Source organism: Aythya marila (assembly GCF_965140915.1).
Source record: "Aythya marila genome assembly, chromosome: 5".
Taxonomy (NCBI): domain Eukaryota; kingdom Metazoa; phylum Chordata; class Aves; order Anseriformes; family Anatidae; genus Aythya; species Aythya marila.
Window position 1 is genome coordinate 22863126 of NC_139046.1, and position 14097 is coordinate 22877222.

Here is a 14097-nt window from a genome sequence, read left to right on the forward strand (position 1 = left end):
TATCATGTGCTGCACTACTGTTAGTGGCACTTAATTGTTGCTTTTGTTATGCTTGCCTAGGGTGAACAAGAGGTCCCAGATTATTCTATTAATTCACAGAAAACATTTTTAGTGTATACCAGACACATTTGGTTTCAAAAATGAAGAATACAAAACAGAATTATAACTTGGTGCTACCTCTCGTCTGCTGTTTCATCTTGGAATAAAGGCCTTATGCCTGCTTGCATTTTACAAAAAATTGAAGTTTTAAATATCTACTCAAAATGAGATTATTGAATCTGGATACATAATAAAAATGCTAATGAACGGTAGATTCAACTAACTTGCTGCATAAATTATGTCGTGCTCAGCCAAGCATAAGAATATGACATTTATTTCAATTACAGACTATTAATTTTGCACATAAACTTACTGCCCACAACTCTCGCTTGACTGCCATGTTGAACGTTGCCCAGCATACATTACCGTGAAATTTAGAAAACAGAACAAAGAGAGGTCAGAAATTCTTGTACTTGCAGTTGGTGTTTTAGTTCTTTATCCCTGAATATATTTTGCTTTCAAACCAATGAGCAAGAGACCTGTTTTGTTTCATTTTCAGAAGGAACACTCACAAGTGTGTCTGATAGCACAGTCCTGGTTGTAATCTGATGCATCTTTTATTGTACATGCTTCCACTGGATTTTACTCTTGTAAGGACATATGTAGAACAGAACCAACGCACTTGCACTGGTTTCACTAAATCAGACCCTTAGTACTACTTTCTAGGAGTGCAATTCCTGGCATGCCCTTTGTCTTCTCTTAAATGTACAGATCTTAAAAATTAGAAATACTGTGAAACATAGCATTTTGACAAAAGAAGGTATACAGTGAAAAAAACACAGGCTATTTTGTTCATTTGCTCTGCAGTCTGTGAGCACCCTTAATCCCTATGAACTTCAGCAACGTTGGACCATCAACGATAACTGTTTTTCTGTCAGACTCTGGTGTCAAACTTTGAAAAAGCACAAGTTTCAGATGTATTTAAAATAAGTCAAGAATGGGAAAACCTAATTTACAAATTATATAATGAAATCCTCCTTTAATTTTCTTAAGTGCTAAGTTGGTAACTTCCATTTAGAAATAAAAGGCAAGCTGGTATCCTGAGGACATCCTAAAACCATGAAGACACAAGGTGTCTAGTGACACTTGCAAGCTAGCAGTCCTGCTACAACCCTAGCCTCTTTGAACAGCCTCCCAAACAGGCTACATTTAACGGTTTTTGAGATATACCTTCAAGCATCATCTTTTTCCTCCCTCATCTATAAAAAGCTGAACATTGGTGATTTGTGAAGCTCTGGAGATAGCACTGGAGGTGGTGATTAATTTATATTGAACTATGCTGGATTTGATCTTAAGTAAATGACAGTCCAAATAGTAATACTAAAAGGAGAGGCAAAGAGCACTGATAGCACTGGATGACACCATTAGATTGTTGTTTAGAAAAATGAATAAAATGAAAAACAGAGTGAACAGAAGGATATTTTCAGCAGATACGCTTAAAAAAAGGTAAAGAAAACATGCTACAAGTGTTGAATTTCCACAGTGATTAAGTATTCTAGTTACCAAAATGAAACAGATGTGTAGTCTTTTCAAGACTGAAATTAACACTTAAATGTAAATAACATTAAGGTGGAAGGACACCAATTGCTGTATTTAAAATATTTGAAATTAAAGCATTTTTATAGATTTTTCCAGTCACTTCAACGATAATATAAAATGCTACTTTTTAATTGACTGATATCGCAGACAAGTTATTTGCAAATGTTTTATGAGTGTCTGAAAAGCATCAATAGCTCCAGCTGAAAAATCCAACAACTTTGCAAGTAAGTGTTCACTCTCTGGACAGGTTTGTAGTTCTTTCATCCCCCTCTGAAAGTTAATAAGTTGAGTATTGGTCACCCGAGCATTTAGCAGGCTGCTATTAACTATCAGGGTATAGGGAAAGCTTCAGAAACATATAATCTCCCCAAGTCTGTGAGGGAATAAGATTGTTTGGAACTGTCTAATTAGCAAGGAGGACACTACGTAGAACTTCAGTCCATTTTTTTCAGCAGCCTCAATTTACACTAGAAATCCTTTTGCTATCATATGACCTATTTAAAAGTGACAGCTCAAGAAATACTTTTTGAGGAAATAATTCAACCCAACCTAACTTCGGCTATCAATTTTTTTCTGAAGCTGTGATACAAGACTGCAAAATATACAGAATATTTTAAAATAAAAAAGTTAACTTCTAAAAAAAAACAACAAAACAACTACAAAACAGCTCAGTGGATCAAATTACAGCGAGCTTTAGCTAGATCAACCATAACCATAGTTCTCTGGCTACATGATACGTGGCTTCCAGTTATTGCTTTCGTTTAGTCCTGTAGCTTTCCTCCCCTTTATCTTGCGTTTAGGGTTTGATTCTTCAGTTGTAACCCCATCGAATAAATGTGCATGAAAAGCTTTGTTTCAATATTAACCAGAGAAAGTTTAGTTTTCTCTGTAAATAAATGGATTAAAATATAAATCCAGTATTCAAACCTATGCTTATATGGAGTTTCTATGCCACCAAAAGGAGGAATGCATACCACATACAAAGGAAATGGCAACCACAGGATACAAACTACCAGAGTGTGATGGCCTAGCTGCTAATTTACTCATATATCACTTTACTGAAGTCCTTTTGCCTTAGACTTAGATCTAAAACAGTAATCTACAGACTGCTTCTGCCTTTTATGCTCTACCACGCAAGGACTCAGCTTGTCTCCAGCAAGAAACACCCACCTCTTGTGATCCTCCTTGCCTGCTAGCTGTGACTCAGCCTTGCATGCATGCTAAATCCAAGGGGAAAAAAGGCATGCTTTTTTACATACATGTAAAAGCCACAGCTAGGTCCACTGTGTGCTACAGCTTCATTAAATAATACGGCTTTCTGTTACATGGGGGTCATCTTTTTAATCTATAGCAACACTAGTTACCAGCCCTCTCCTCATCTCATTAAATGCACTTCTCACAGATGCATCTACCCTCTCCGAGGCCATCAAAGTCTCAGTCTCTCAGTCTTCCTTGGTACCTCTTCTCTCCCTCCTGTTCTTGTAAAAAAAGTGAACAATTTTCACCTATTTTAGTTCATTGCCTCACAAGGGAAGGGATTAAGAGAAAGTCCATCAAAAATTGGAGGCTCAGCTTTTTATGGCAGCTGCCAATCACTAGAACAGCCCAGTTTCTACTCCCTGACACTCATTCACTTCTCTCTGTACTTCCTTTAGGAGTTTAATTTTTTCACACAAAGGAAGAGAGAAAGAATCACAAGTGACAAGACACAGACATTGGATCCTCTGCACTATACTGCCCATTTCTCCATTTTTCAGCACTGCCAACTGCTTTAGAATTCAGTGATGAACAGCGCTCTGTAAGAAGCACGTGGTGCTACTGCTATAGATGTGGAATAATGCCTTATTTTACTAATATGGAAAAAGTGCAATGAATTGACATCTCTCCACTGTTTTACAACACTGGTGTTCCAGGTGAGCTGCCTTATCATCCTTCTTAGAAAAGTGTTGCTACCCCTTCCATTTGTTCTTCTGGTTACCTTGATTTAGTAGGCTGTAACTTCCAGAGAAAAAATATTGAAGAGTTATGCAAACTTCTAAGCCAAAAGAAAATAAAAAGCAGGAGTAATTTAGTGGTGCCATGACTAGCAACACCTATTTTAATCTGATCTTCCAAGAGTTGCTTTCAGAACATATCAAAAATCAAATGTCCCTCTTGGAGGGTAGCAGTCATTACAGACACATTTATTCCAATCACATCAAAGACAGAAGCCCACCAGCAATTGTTAGCTGTGCCTGCCTGCACAGAACTGGCAACTGTGGAAGAAGTTACTGGGGTCAGTATCAAAGAGGGAATGATGTCCTATACATCACACACGCTGCTCCAAATGTTTAACTGCATACCACATACCTGACAAGTCACAGCTTTCGATGCGCTTCAGATCTGCATCCACCCAGAAAAGCTTTCCAAGTTTGTTGTCAATCACCAATGCTACGGGGCGGATCAACCCAGTGGTAAAAAGCACTTCTCTCTCTGTGCCATCGAGGGCTGCACGCTCAATCTTGGGAGCTCGCTCTTGCATGTTGGTGAAGTACATGTACCTGAGAACAAAGCCACCAGCTGATTAACTAAAAGCTTCAGGAGTCAAGGGAAGCAGCTCACCTTCACACACAGGTTCTCAGTTGTAAGTGGGGATGGTGTACACAAGGATGACTGGTGACTATTGCTCCCAACTGCAAAGATCCAGATCTACACAGCTGCAGAAGCTCCAACATTTGCTAAATGGCATATTGAGACAGCCTAAAAATAACTCCATTTCTCCTGAATACACCAGGCCATAAAATGCTTCAGCATTCAGCACTGCTGCCCTGCAATATTCCTGCAGTGGAGGTAGGGATTGTAAGAGGCCAGCACAGAAGATTTCCTGCAACTGTCCTTGGGTAAAGCTCTCCCCACCTTCTTTCTGACAAAAAAAAACAAATTAACAAAAACCCACAACACAATTACCTCCTTTCTGGGGTTCCTTTCTTCACAGCAAGTGTAAGTTCCTACTAAACTTAAGAGGAACAATGTCACAGAAGAAAGAACAACCGAGAATGTCGTGTTCCTGATGGCATAGTTCCATGAATACTTTATATCTGCCTAAGCCAGCTCAGCTGCAAACAGGAGCAGCTTCTGCTCTCCTCTGCGTAATTAAAAAAATGGCTTGCGCATCCACACAGTGAACTGAGAACTCCCTCAGGGAAAAATCTACCATTTCTTCAGTGATACATAACTTGGGCAGATTCACTGCTGCATAGGCATTCCTGATGGCATGAACGAGGAGATGCAGCAGTGAGAACGAGCAAGCCAAGGGAGAGCTGGAGAGAAGGATTTCTGGAACTAAGGCAGGACAGTGCACAGATCTGATTCAGCCCTCCCAGGTAGCCAGTGTGTTCTTCTACATTGTCTCTTTCCCATTTTTACCTCTTTTAATTTAAAAGCAGGTTTATCTTTAATTCATTTTAAAACCTGACCTGAGAAGTTGAATGTTTTAGTGATCAACAAACCCAAACTCCCATTTTAATGGGGAATGAGGAAAGTTTTTATAAATACTAACGATGTCCAAGTAAGTTAGTCCCAATCAGATTAGAATCTTTTCTCTAATCCCCCTCTTCCCACAGCAGCTTTTGAACCATGCAGTGAGCATTGTACAAAATAACAGTCCCACAAATGTTCCACATAGGGTCTCTGAGTACTATTGTGTCCACACAGTTATGAAATATTGTCATCCAACATCTGTCAAACACATATCAAAGCCACCTAAGAGTAAACTGGGGTTTAAGCATCTGACTTATTCGAAGGAACAGCAAAAGGGCCATCTTTGACCTCTAAGTATAAAGTTACCTGCCACTTGAAGTGGAGATGTGGGTCTGCTGAATCTAAACAGAACTGCTTTACAGCAAAACTACAAATTTTCTTCCTGTGGGAAATCACTGCACTGCCTTTACCTGTCTTAAATCATTTCAGCATTTTTTGAGATACACATCAAGACAGAATTGACTTTAAAATGTCTAGAGTGTAAGGTTATTTTGATTTTTTTTTCAACCTCTATACTATTACATTAGCAGGAGTATTTCTATCATATGAAAGATCCCTTTTTTCTGGAAATACGTGTTTTATGGTTGTTTTGTTGTGCTTTCCCCACCCATCTCAGTTCCCCATTTTAATGTACCACACGGCTGTTTGAACATCTAAGTTGGCACACCAGAGGAGGCAGAAAAGGAAAGAACACGAAGAGAAACTTGGATAACTTTAAAACCCAGAATCAGGCTATCAATCACCTATAACCTGAGCAATTAAATACGCAAAATTTCTCCTTTTTAAAATACACAGATGCATCACAAGATTTGCACGCAGCTGACATATCCCAGATGTGCTCTGTGTGAAGAACAGAAAGGAATCTCACCCTCGCTCTGCATTCACCACAATGGCTCTGGGCTTGTCGTGATCTCCTCGCAGCACCATCCCAATTGACTCGCCGTTCAGTCTGTGGACATTGACTGAATTTGTGGCCTCACAGGTCCAGTATAAGGTATGGCTGTATATATCAATGCTGAGGTCATGTGGCTGCTTCTCGGGATTCTGGCTTTGGTTTGGAGAACTCATGACAGTAAAAGGCTGCAAGACAACATATAAGGAATGACTTCTAATAACTGTTCTGTATGAACTCTGATTGCACAAAAAGCACAGTTTACCTATGTGAAAGGTCCAGAAATACCTAAAATCACAAGGAAGCAAGTACAACAAATGTAACAAAATACACAGGATTCAAACTGTGGATGAGAGGGAAAATATCTAAAGAAAATCTGTAAGGTAATTGTAGAACACACTAAGGTCTCCCCTGAGCCTCCCTTCCTCCAGGCTAAATAACTCCAGCTCCCTCAGCCACTCTGGAGTACTTGAGCATGTAAGAAGTCCCAAAAGGAAAATAACCTTTCAGTTTGACATTACAGAGGCTCCACTAGTCTACTGCTAATCCCAGTGCCATTGGGATACTAATACCACTGGCAGGACTCCCAGCATCAAAGTAGGTTTCAAAGGTGACTGGTTTTGGTCACATCAGAGTGGTCACGGGAAAGTGGTGTCTTCTTTAAAGCGTCCTGATATGGCATTCTCAATCCAAAAACAGAAACAGCAGCGAAACAAAAGGTTGTATGGGTCAAGAAAGATGCATACACTATTCCACACTCAACTTAAGCGAAATGAATTACTCAAAACAGAATTACGTGAGAAAATTACAATATATTTCCATAGTTTGGTTATAAGCCACCAAGTTCTACATTGTGATGGAATGTTTTCTTTTTATTTAAATCTTTATCCCTATCTTTTCTTGTCAGCATGCCCAGAAATAAAAAGAAGTAATTCTTATCTTGAAATCGATGATAATGTTACGCAAGTATATCACGTGCATTGTTTGCAAGAAAACAAGAGTTAGCAAATTTCAGTAAAAATAGTTAGTGAAAATTGGAAAGTTAAAATTTGCAGGGGATCTGCATCTTCAAAGCTGTCCGCCAATGTAGTGGAAAACACAGAGCAGACAAATCTCCATTGCAATTTACACCTAGCAAGTACCAAAGAAAAGCTAGACTGCAACAATTAGCACCTAGCACAATCCAAAAGAGCAAAAGAAACACTCCTTCAAAATTCATCCGCAACCCAGCTAGCTGCTTATCCTAAGATACCTCTTCCAATCTTAAAAGAAATTGCCAAAAAATCAAACCATCATCTCTTTTGTTAAAGGGCACTGTAAGATCACCAATTCCCCAGACACATGAAAAGACCAGCTCAGTTCCACTGAAAACACATTACATTGTTTAGATATGACTGCCCAAAGCTAAGAAAATATACCTCGCCCATTCTCCATTTCCTTTTGTATTCTTATTCGAACTACAGCTTTAAAAGAATCTGTTATTCTGTCCTGGGAGTTAAGCAATATTAATGCATAACACTGCCCAGAAGAACAGCACACTTCTTTCCACTGTTGTATGAATAACTAGCAAAGAAAAACATTTATCCACCTAATTCAGTAAAATGATTTTGTATGCACATAAGTCTACCCCTATGTGACACAACAGTCGGCTTACTAAAGGTTTTAACTACAGCTTGGATAGCTGTGAGAGTTTTCATTTTGTGACAGCTTTACAATGATGACAATATGATCACACAACTGTCATGCACAATATTGACTTTAGAATACAATTTCTGTTTCTAGTATAATTCAGAGATAGTGAGCCTGCCTTACTTCATTGCCCACCCTTAGCTAAATATCACAGTTTAAGGGTTCACAGTCAGGTTGGAAATTAGGAGGAATTTCTTCTCAGAAAGAGCAGTGAGGCATTGGATTGAGTTGCCCGGGGAGGTGGTGGAGTCACCATCCCCTGCGGGTGTTTAAGGAAAGGCTGGACGTGTTGCTTAGAGCATGGTTTAGTGGGTGACAGTGGTAGGGGAACGGTTGGACCAAATAGTCTTGGAGGTCTTTTCCAACCCTAATGATTTTAGGATTCTAAGGCTCATCGTTTCAGGTACATATGATATACATAGACTATTACACTTCCTGGTGTATAACTTAAAATCAAAATCCTAAAAAACAAACAAACAAACAAAAAAAAACCCTTCAGTAATCTTTACATATAAACAGAATATACATGAATAAGCACTAGCAAGAGTAAAGTTTAAACTGATGACTCCCTGGTGCAGGGGACAGGAGGGGAAAGTCAAGCATGAATTGCAAAGAAAGACCCCTCCCCTATAAAAAAAAACAAGTATATACACCATGTAAACTTGCCTGAGTGCCATCATCTTTGGCTCTTTTTATAATATTCTGACGTCCATCTACCCAGTAGATCAGTTTATCTAAGGGATCATAATCAATAGCCTTCACGTTCCTTAGACCATGCATAGGCAGGATGATATCTGGACTTTGCTGATCATCTGGTATCATTCGGCTGATTGCAGACTTCTGACTAAATAACAGGAAACTGGTAGGGGCTGAAACAAGTCAAAACAAAAAAAAGAGTGTAAGTAACACCAACAATATGGAGAAATACAAAGTTGCACAGTTTTCCTACATTATCCTTTTATCTAGTTGAACTTACACAAATACGCATAAACTTCCACAAACTTCAAGTGCATGTGCATGCTGTTCTTCAGACTACCAAGAAAGCTGTTTTTTGGGTGCTATCTTTGTTGACTTCAACAACATTTAAGACAAAAAGAATTTCTCTTCCACCCACCTACACACTTAGTTAAAGACTGGGAAAGCTTCAATCACACAGTTGAATCACCTGGAAAGCACTTCCAGCAAAACAAGTAGGACCAGACTTGACAGTGCTGTTATTTCTAAGACTTTAAATACAAATCTTCATCCCTAATCCGTATCACAAAAATGGACATAAAACTCCACATTCTGTCCTCATATTTCAGATTACCTTTAAAGACAGAACCTTTGAAATGGATTTCTGCTACCCCTTCCCTTTCACAGTGGTTTAGGCAGGAATGGCTTGCACAAACTGCTTTTGCTCTACCCATTAAACTGTCTTCATTTCAACCAAAAGGAGTTTTCTCACCTTTACCCTTCCATTCTCTTCCACATCCCACAATGGGAAATGAGTGAGCAGCTGCACGGTGCTTAGCTGCTTACTGGGATTAACACACAACAGTCCTTTCTGGTACCCAACATGGGGGCTTGAAGGGTTTGAGATAACAAATTTGAGTGGAGTGGCCTAGACTGATTTTTTTAGTTCTTAAAGCTGTTTAGCTACTAATTGGCAGGCTGCTGCGCTTGCCACAGGACTTGCTTGCTTACTGTGTATTGCAGTGCTTGGCAGTTCGTTGCTTTTTGCTTTTGCTGTTTGCTGCAGTCCTTATCATCTTACTTTGCTGTGCCTGGGAACATTTTGGTAACAGCAGCAGCCATGCGCCTGGGCTGGCAGGTAGCCAGGGAACTGCTTCTGTTCCCGTGCTCCTGTACTGGACAGGCTAGAATCCCAGGGTGAATTTGAGTCAGAGGGACTGTGACCTGTGGGTAAGTCCACAAGTGAAGCAGGTGCACCCCAAAGCTTTTGTGGACATCGTTAAGTCCACACTGGTATATCTCAGGTATACCTCAAAGCATCTGTGGCTATGGAAAAGGCCATGCTAGATCACCTCAAGGTGGCTGTGGATAAGATTATGATGCAGGAAATGTGCCCCTCAAGGGATTGCAGCCCATGAACAAGACCATACAGGAACAGCTCCACCTCTACCCATGCAAAAATCCATGCCAGAAAAAGGGCAAGGGCAGAAGTACATTGCAAAGTTACACCCTATACAATGGTCCAAACAGACCAGGGATGGAGATTATATATACCTTTAAATGGTTGTAACTCATGATTTGAGTTGCATGTTACAGGAAATATTATAGCAGGAACCATTCAAACAAGCCTCAAAGAAGCAGCGCAAATGCAGCAGTGACCTGAGATGATCTGGTTTTGACGTCCAAGAACTCCACACAACACTGTTTCTCCTGTCCTGAGTGACCACCTTAACACACAGAACCCAAGTCATGGGCTAAATGAACTAACTGGACGTTTTATGGACATCTTTATGTGGGAAGCCTGTAGACTAAGGGAGTAATATCAATGTATGAAAATTACAGGACAGAATGGGAGATGGTTGTTAATGGAGATGTCTTGGATACTGCTGGACCCAAGCACGACAAAGTGTATGATGTAAGGGGTGCAGATTGTCCTGGTTTTGGCTGGGATGGAGTTAATTTTCTTCACAGCAGCTCATACAGTGGTATGTTTTGGATTTATGACCAAAACCGTGTTGATAACACACCTATGTTTTAGTCATTACTGAGCCTCCGGGCCCTTTCTGCTTCTCATGCTGCCCTACCAGCCTGGGGCTGCACAAGAATTTGGGAGTGGACACCATTTGGGAGTGGACACCACTGACCCAAACAGACCAAACACCAAACGGCTATTCTGCACCACATGGTGTCATGCTCAGCAATAAAACTGGGGGAAAGAAGGAGGAAGGGGGTGGCATTTGGAGTTATGACATCTGTCTTCCCATTTAACTATTACACGTGATGAGCCCTGCTTTCTTGTAAATGGCTAACCGTCTGCCTGCCAATGGGAAGTAGTGAATGAATTCCTTACTTTGCTTTGCACAGCTTTTTCTTTAGCTATTGAACTGCCTTCATCTCACCCCAAAAGTTGTCTCCATTTTATCCTTCTGACTCTTTCCCTCAGGAATTAGTGAGAGAGCAGCTGGGTGGTGTTTAGCTACCTACCAACATTAACCCACAACACTTTCCTATACTGAAAGAAATCACAAGCACATGGCATCCACAAGCAATGAGGAATAAACTAGCAAACAAAAAGGCTTACAACTACAGTTCCTGCTGTTGGGATCCAAGGTATAGTGAGCAGCACAGCCGCACCTAAATCCGTTTGGTATGGCAAGGCACAAGTGACCACAATGGCCATTATTTTGCACACAATCATTCAAGCCATCCTGACGTGAAGAATGAAAGACCAATATATCCATCACAAAATCCAGATGGCCCTGAATAAGTGTCCGGTTCTTCCCACTGGTCTTGTCTGCTCTTTCTATGCTGTGAAGATTCCAGTCTGTCCAGTAGATGTAGTCACTGTATTGAGTTAATCCGAATGGATGAGGTAGATCATCTGCTATGATTTCTCGTTCTTGTCCTGCAAAAATAAATATAATCAACTTAAACACAATTCCCAAGCCATGAAGCAGAGTGTGATGGACACTAAGAAAAAGTTTTTTCTTCCCCTTTTAAAATAAAACCTCATTTCACCAGTCAGCATCACAGGATTCATTATTAAGCAGTACCTGCTGAATAAGTAACCTGAACAGCACTCAAAAATGTTATCCTGGTAACTTCTTGCCTATAGAGCAATCTGAAGCCGTGCCAATGTGTTGCCATTTAAATAAATATTGCTCTATTTCTTACATTTAACATTGCAAATAAATACTGGAAGACATATTCAAGAATGTTATCAGCTCCAAGACTTAGGCCAAGAATAATAATAATAAAATAATATATACAACAGCAACGTAAAGGAAACTTGGGATTCGAAGAGAACAAGCTTTTAGAAATTACAGTGTTTCACTCAAGAAACAAATTATTTGCAGTGCAATTCAACACACAGATACCTCAAAGGATTTGGAAACCATTTGTTTGGCAGAAATCCCAGTACTCTCACACTCAGTGGTTCAGTTAGCAACATTCAAAACAGATTTAACACTAGAGCATTAGATGGCCTCTGCCAGAAATTCACCACTAAAGTAAGGTCTTCCTATAAATCAGCCTCCTAAACATTTTCAAGCACAAAACACCCTGAATCTCTGCCACTTTATATCAAGTGAAGATTCATCAGCATCATCTCTCCCTGCCTCAAACAAATATTCAAATGCTATATTTTACAGAACATCACCTCTTTTCCCCCGCTTCACTTTACCTTTAACCCTCTCTCATTCAGACAACACTGGAGAAGGAATGGAAAGCATACAATAAAACTGAAAACCCATTAAGCCATTTTTTTCTATAAAATACTAGAACTAAGTATAGAGGCAAACTTCACAACTACTTTTAGGCATCTGAAGTGTCCAAGTTAAGAGCACAGATATCCTGAACACTCTCAGGTACTTATATCAATCCTGGTCTATAGTGATGAATTCAGGGTTGAGGTTCTTTTGAGGGAAGCAAATAAACTACCTGAATTTTACTAGGCACTAGATGGAGAAAAATCTCCCAGAACAGTGATTTTGGCCTGCTGGGTAACATTTATAATGCCTAAGAATAAGCTGGGACAGCATTCAATCATCCACTTCAGAGTACATTATTTATTGCTGGTAGGGTAGGTGCTTCTATCACCAGCTCCCATGCATATCCATCCTGGCCAGGAGGCCAGCAGTGTATAATACAACTCAAGTTCTAGTCTAATAACATTTCCTTAACCGATAAGTCCACATGCTAGAAGCCTACCCTACAATCTGCTAACTTAAAGGACAAGCATACAACGTTGTTAGCTTCAGCAGTCCTCCTCTCCTACTTTCTCACCACAAATTAATGTTAACCATAGGTTCAGCTTTAGAACTAGTTTAATTTACCACAGATTATTTGAATATTGTGTTTCTTCTCGATACCACAATCAGTTTCTAATCCAAATTTGCCTCTGGCTATTTTGTTTCTCCAAGTATAATGCAGAAGCTTAGCTTTGATAGATCATGCATTAGATGAAAATAAACAAAAAAAAAAAAAAAAAAAAAAAAAACCACCCACAACTCTAGATAAAGAAAAAACCTTCATGCAATTTCTAACTGGCATCACCCATTCAAGCAGTTCTTATCCCAATACAATGAATACAAGTGATGCAAAATCACTGTTAGCCTTGGAATCCAAAACTGCATAGCTTTGTTTTCCAGAGATTTCATCCATTTTGGATGAAATGGCTTTTTTTTTGGATGGCTTTTCAGAATGTCCTTTTCCTAAACATCCTACTCGAATGCCAACTTGTGAATAAACAATTTTTTTTTACCTGTAGATGGAGAGCATACATAAGCCAAAACTGACATACAGTCACATCATCAGAAGAGTATGTGATTCTTTCTAACGCTTCTTTTTCTTGGACATACACAGTGGCCTAAGAAGCTATCAAAACAATTACTTCAACTCATTTAGGTCATCGGCTAAAAATGAAGTCCTGCAGCTCAGTATGTGTACAGAAGCATAAGAAGGTGCAAAGGTTAAGTCAAAATGCTGATACAACTTTTTTTTTTTAAATGTTCATTCAGAACATGTGAGAAAGCCTTTTCTCCATTAACAGATTTTTCCATTTTTTTCTCTCTCTCAACTATAGAGTAAGATCTTCAAATAAAAGCATATAAAACCTTGTAGTAGATTCTCCATACTCTGAAGATATGCACACACAATAACACCTTAAAAAAACATCTCTTTGTAATACTAGCTTTTCACAGAAGATTTAAAAATAAGTGAGTGAGTTGCAGGGAAACCGCGTGTGTCATCAACCAGAGCATTGCTGCAACAATCCTGTATGAGTTTTCTTAAATACTGTATGTTTTTCCACACAAACCCTGCTTTTTATATTGGATTCCCAGAGGTGTTAGTTAATTCCCATCTAACAAAGACATCTCTTTGGAAATGGGACATACGACGTCAGGTCACAAGCTTCTGGATTCCATCTCTGACGGAATGCCAAGCAGTACCTTGGTTTGGATTTCCAACTAATAAAATTAGTTGGAAGCTGGAAAGAGAGACCTGGATAATAGTTTGACAGAAAATCAGCATCAGGACTGGGAAGTCAGAGCTGGTTTATAATGAACCTGTTAGCCGTGTTCACTTTCTCAGAGGTCATATCTCTAATTTTGTAAAGTGCATGTAATTTCATGACAATACAGAGAAACAAGATTAAAACAGTATTATATTTCACTATCATTATT

At 39.4% G+C, this 14097-nt stretch overlaps 1 protein-coding gene across 2 annotated transcripts in view; it reads right to left on the reverse strand.

Moving 5' to 3' along the window:
* Window positions 1–14097, reverse strand: part of LRP5 (LDL receptor related protein 5) — a 142842-nt gene that overhangs the window by 16010 nt on the left and 112735 nt on the right. For both annotated transcript variants that reach the window (XM_082760655.1, XM_082760656.1), the window contains exons 12-15: window positions 10995–11318; window positions 8405–8607; window positions 6026–6237; window positions 3988–4178 (exon numbers count right to left, since the gene is read on the reverse strand). In XM_082760655.1, coding sequence (XP_082616781.1) covers window positions 3988–4178; window positions 6026–6237; window positions 8405–8607; window positions 10995–11318 — 930 coding nt within the window. The remainder of the gene's footprint in view (window positions 1–3987; window positions 4179–6025; window positions 6238–8404; window positions 8608–10994; window positions 11319–14097) is intronic.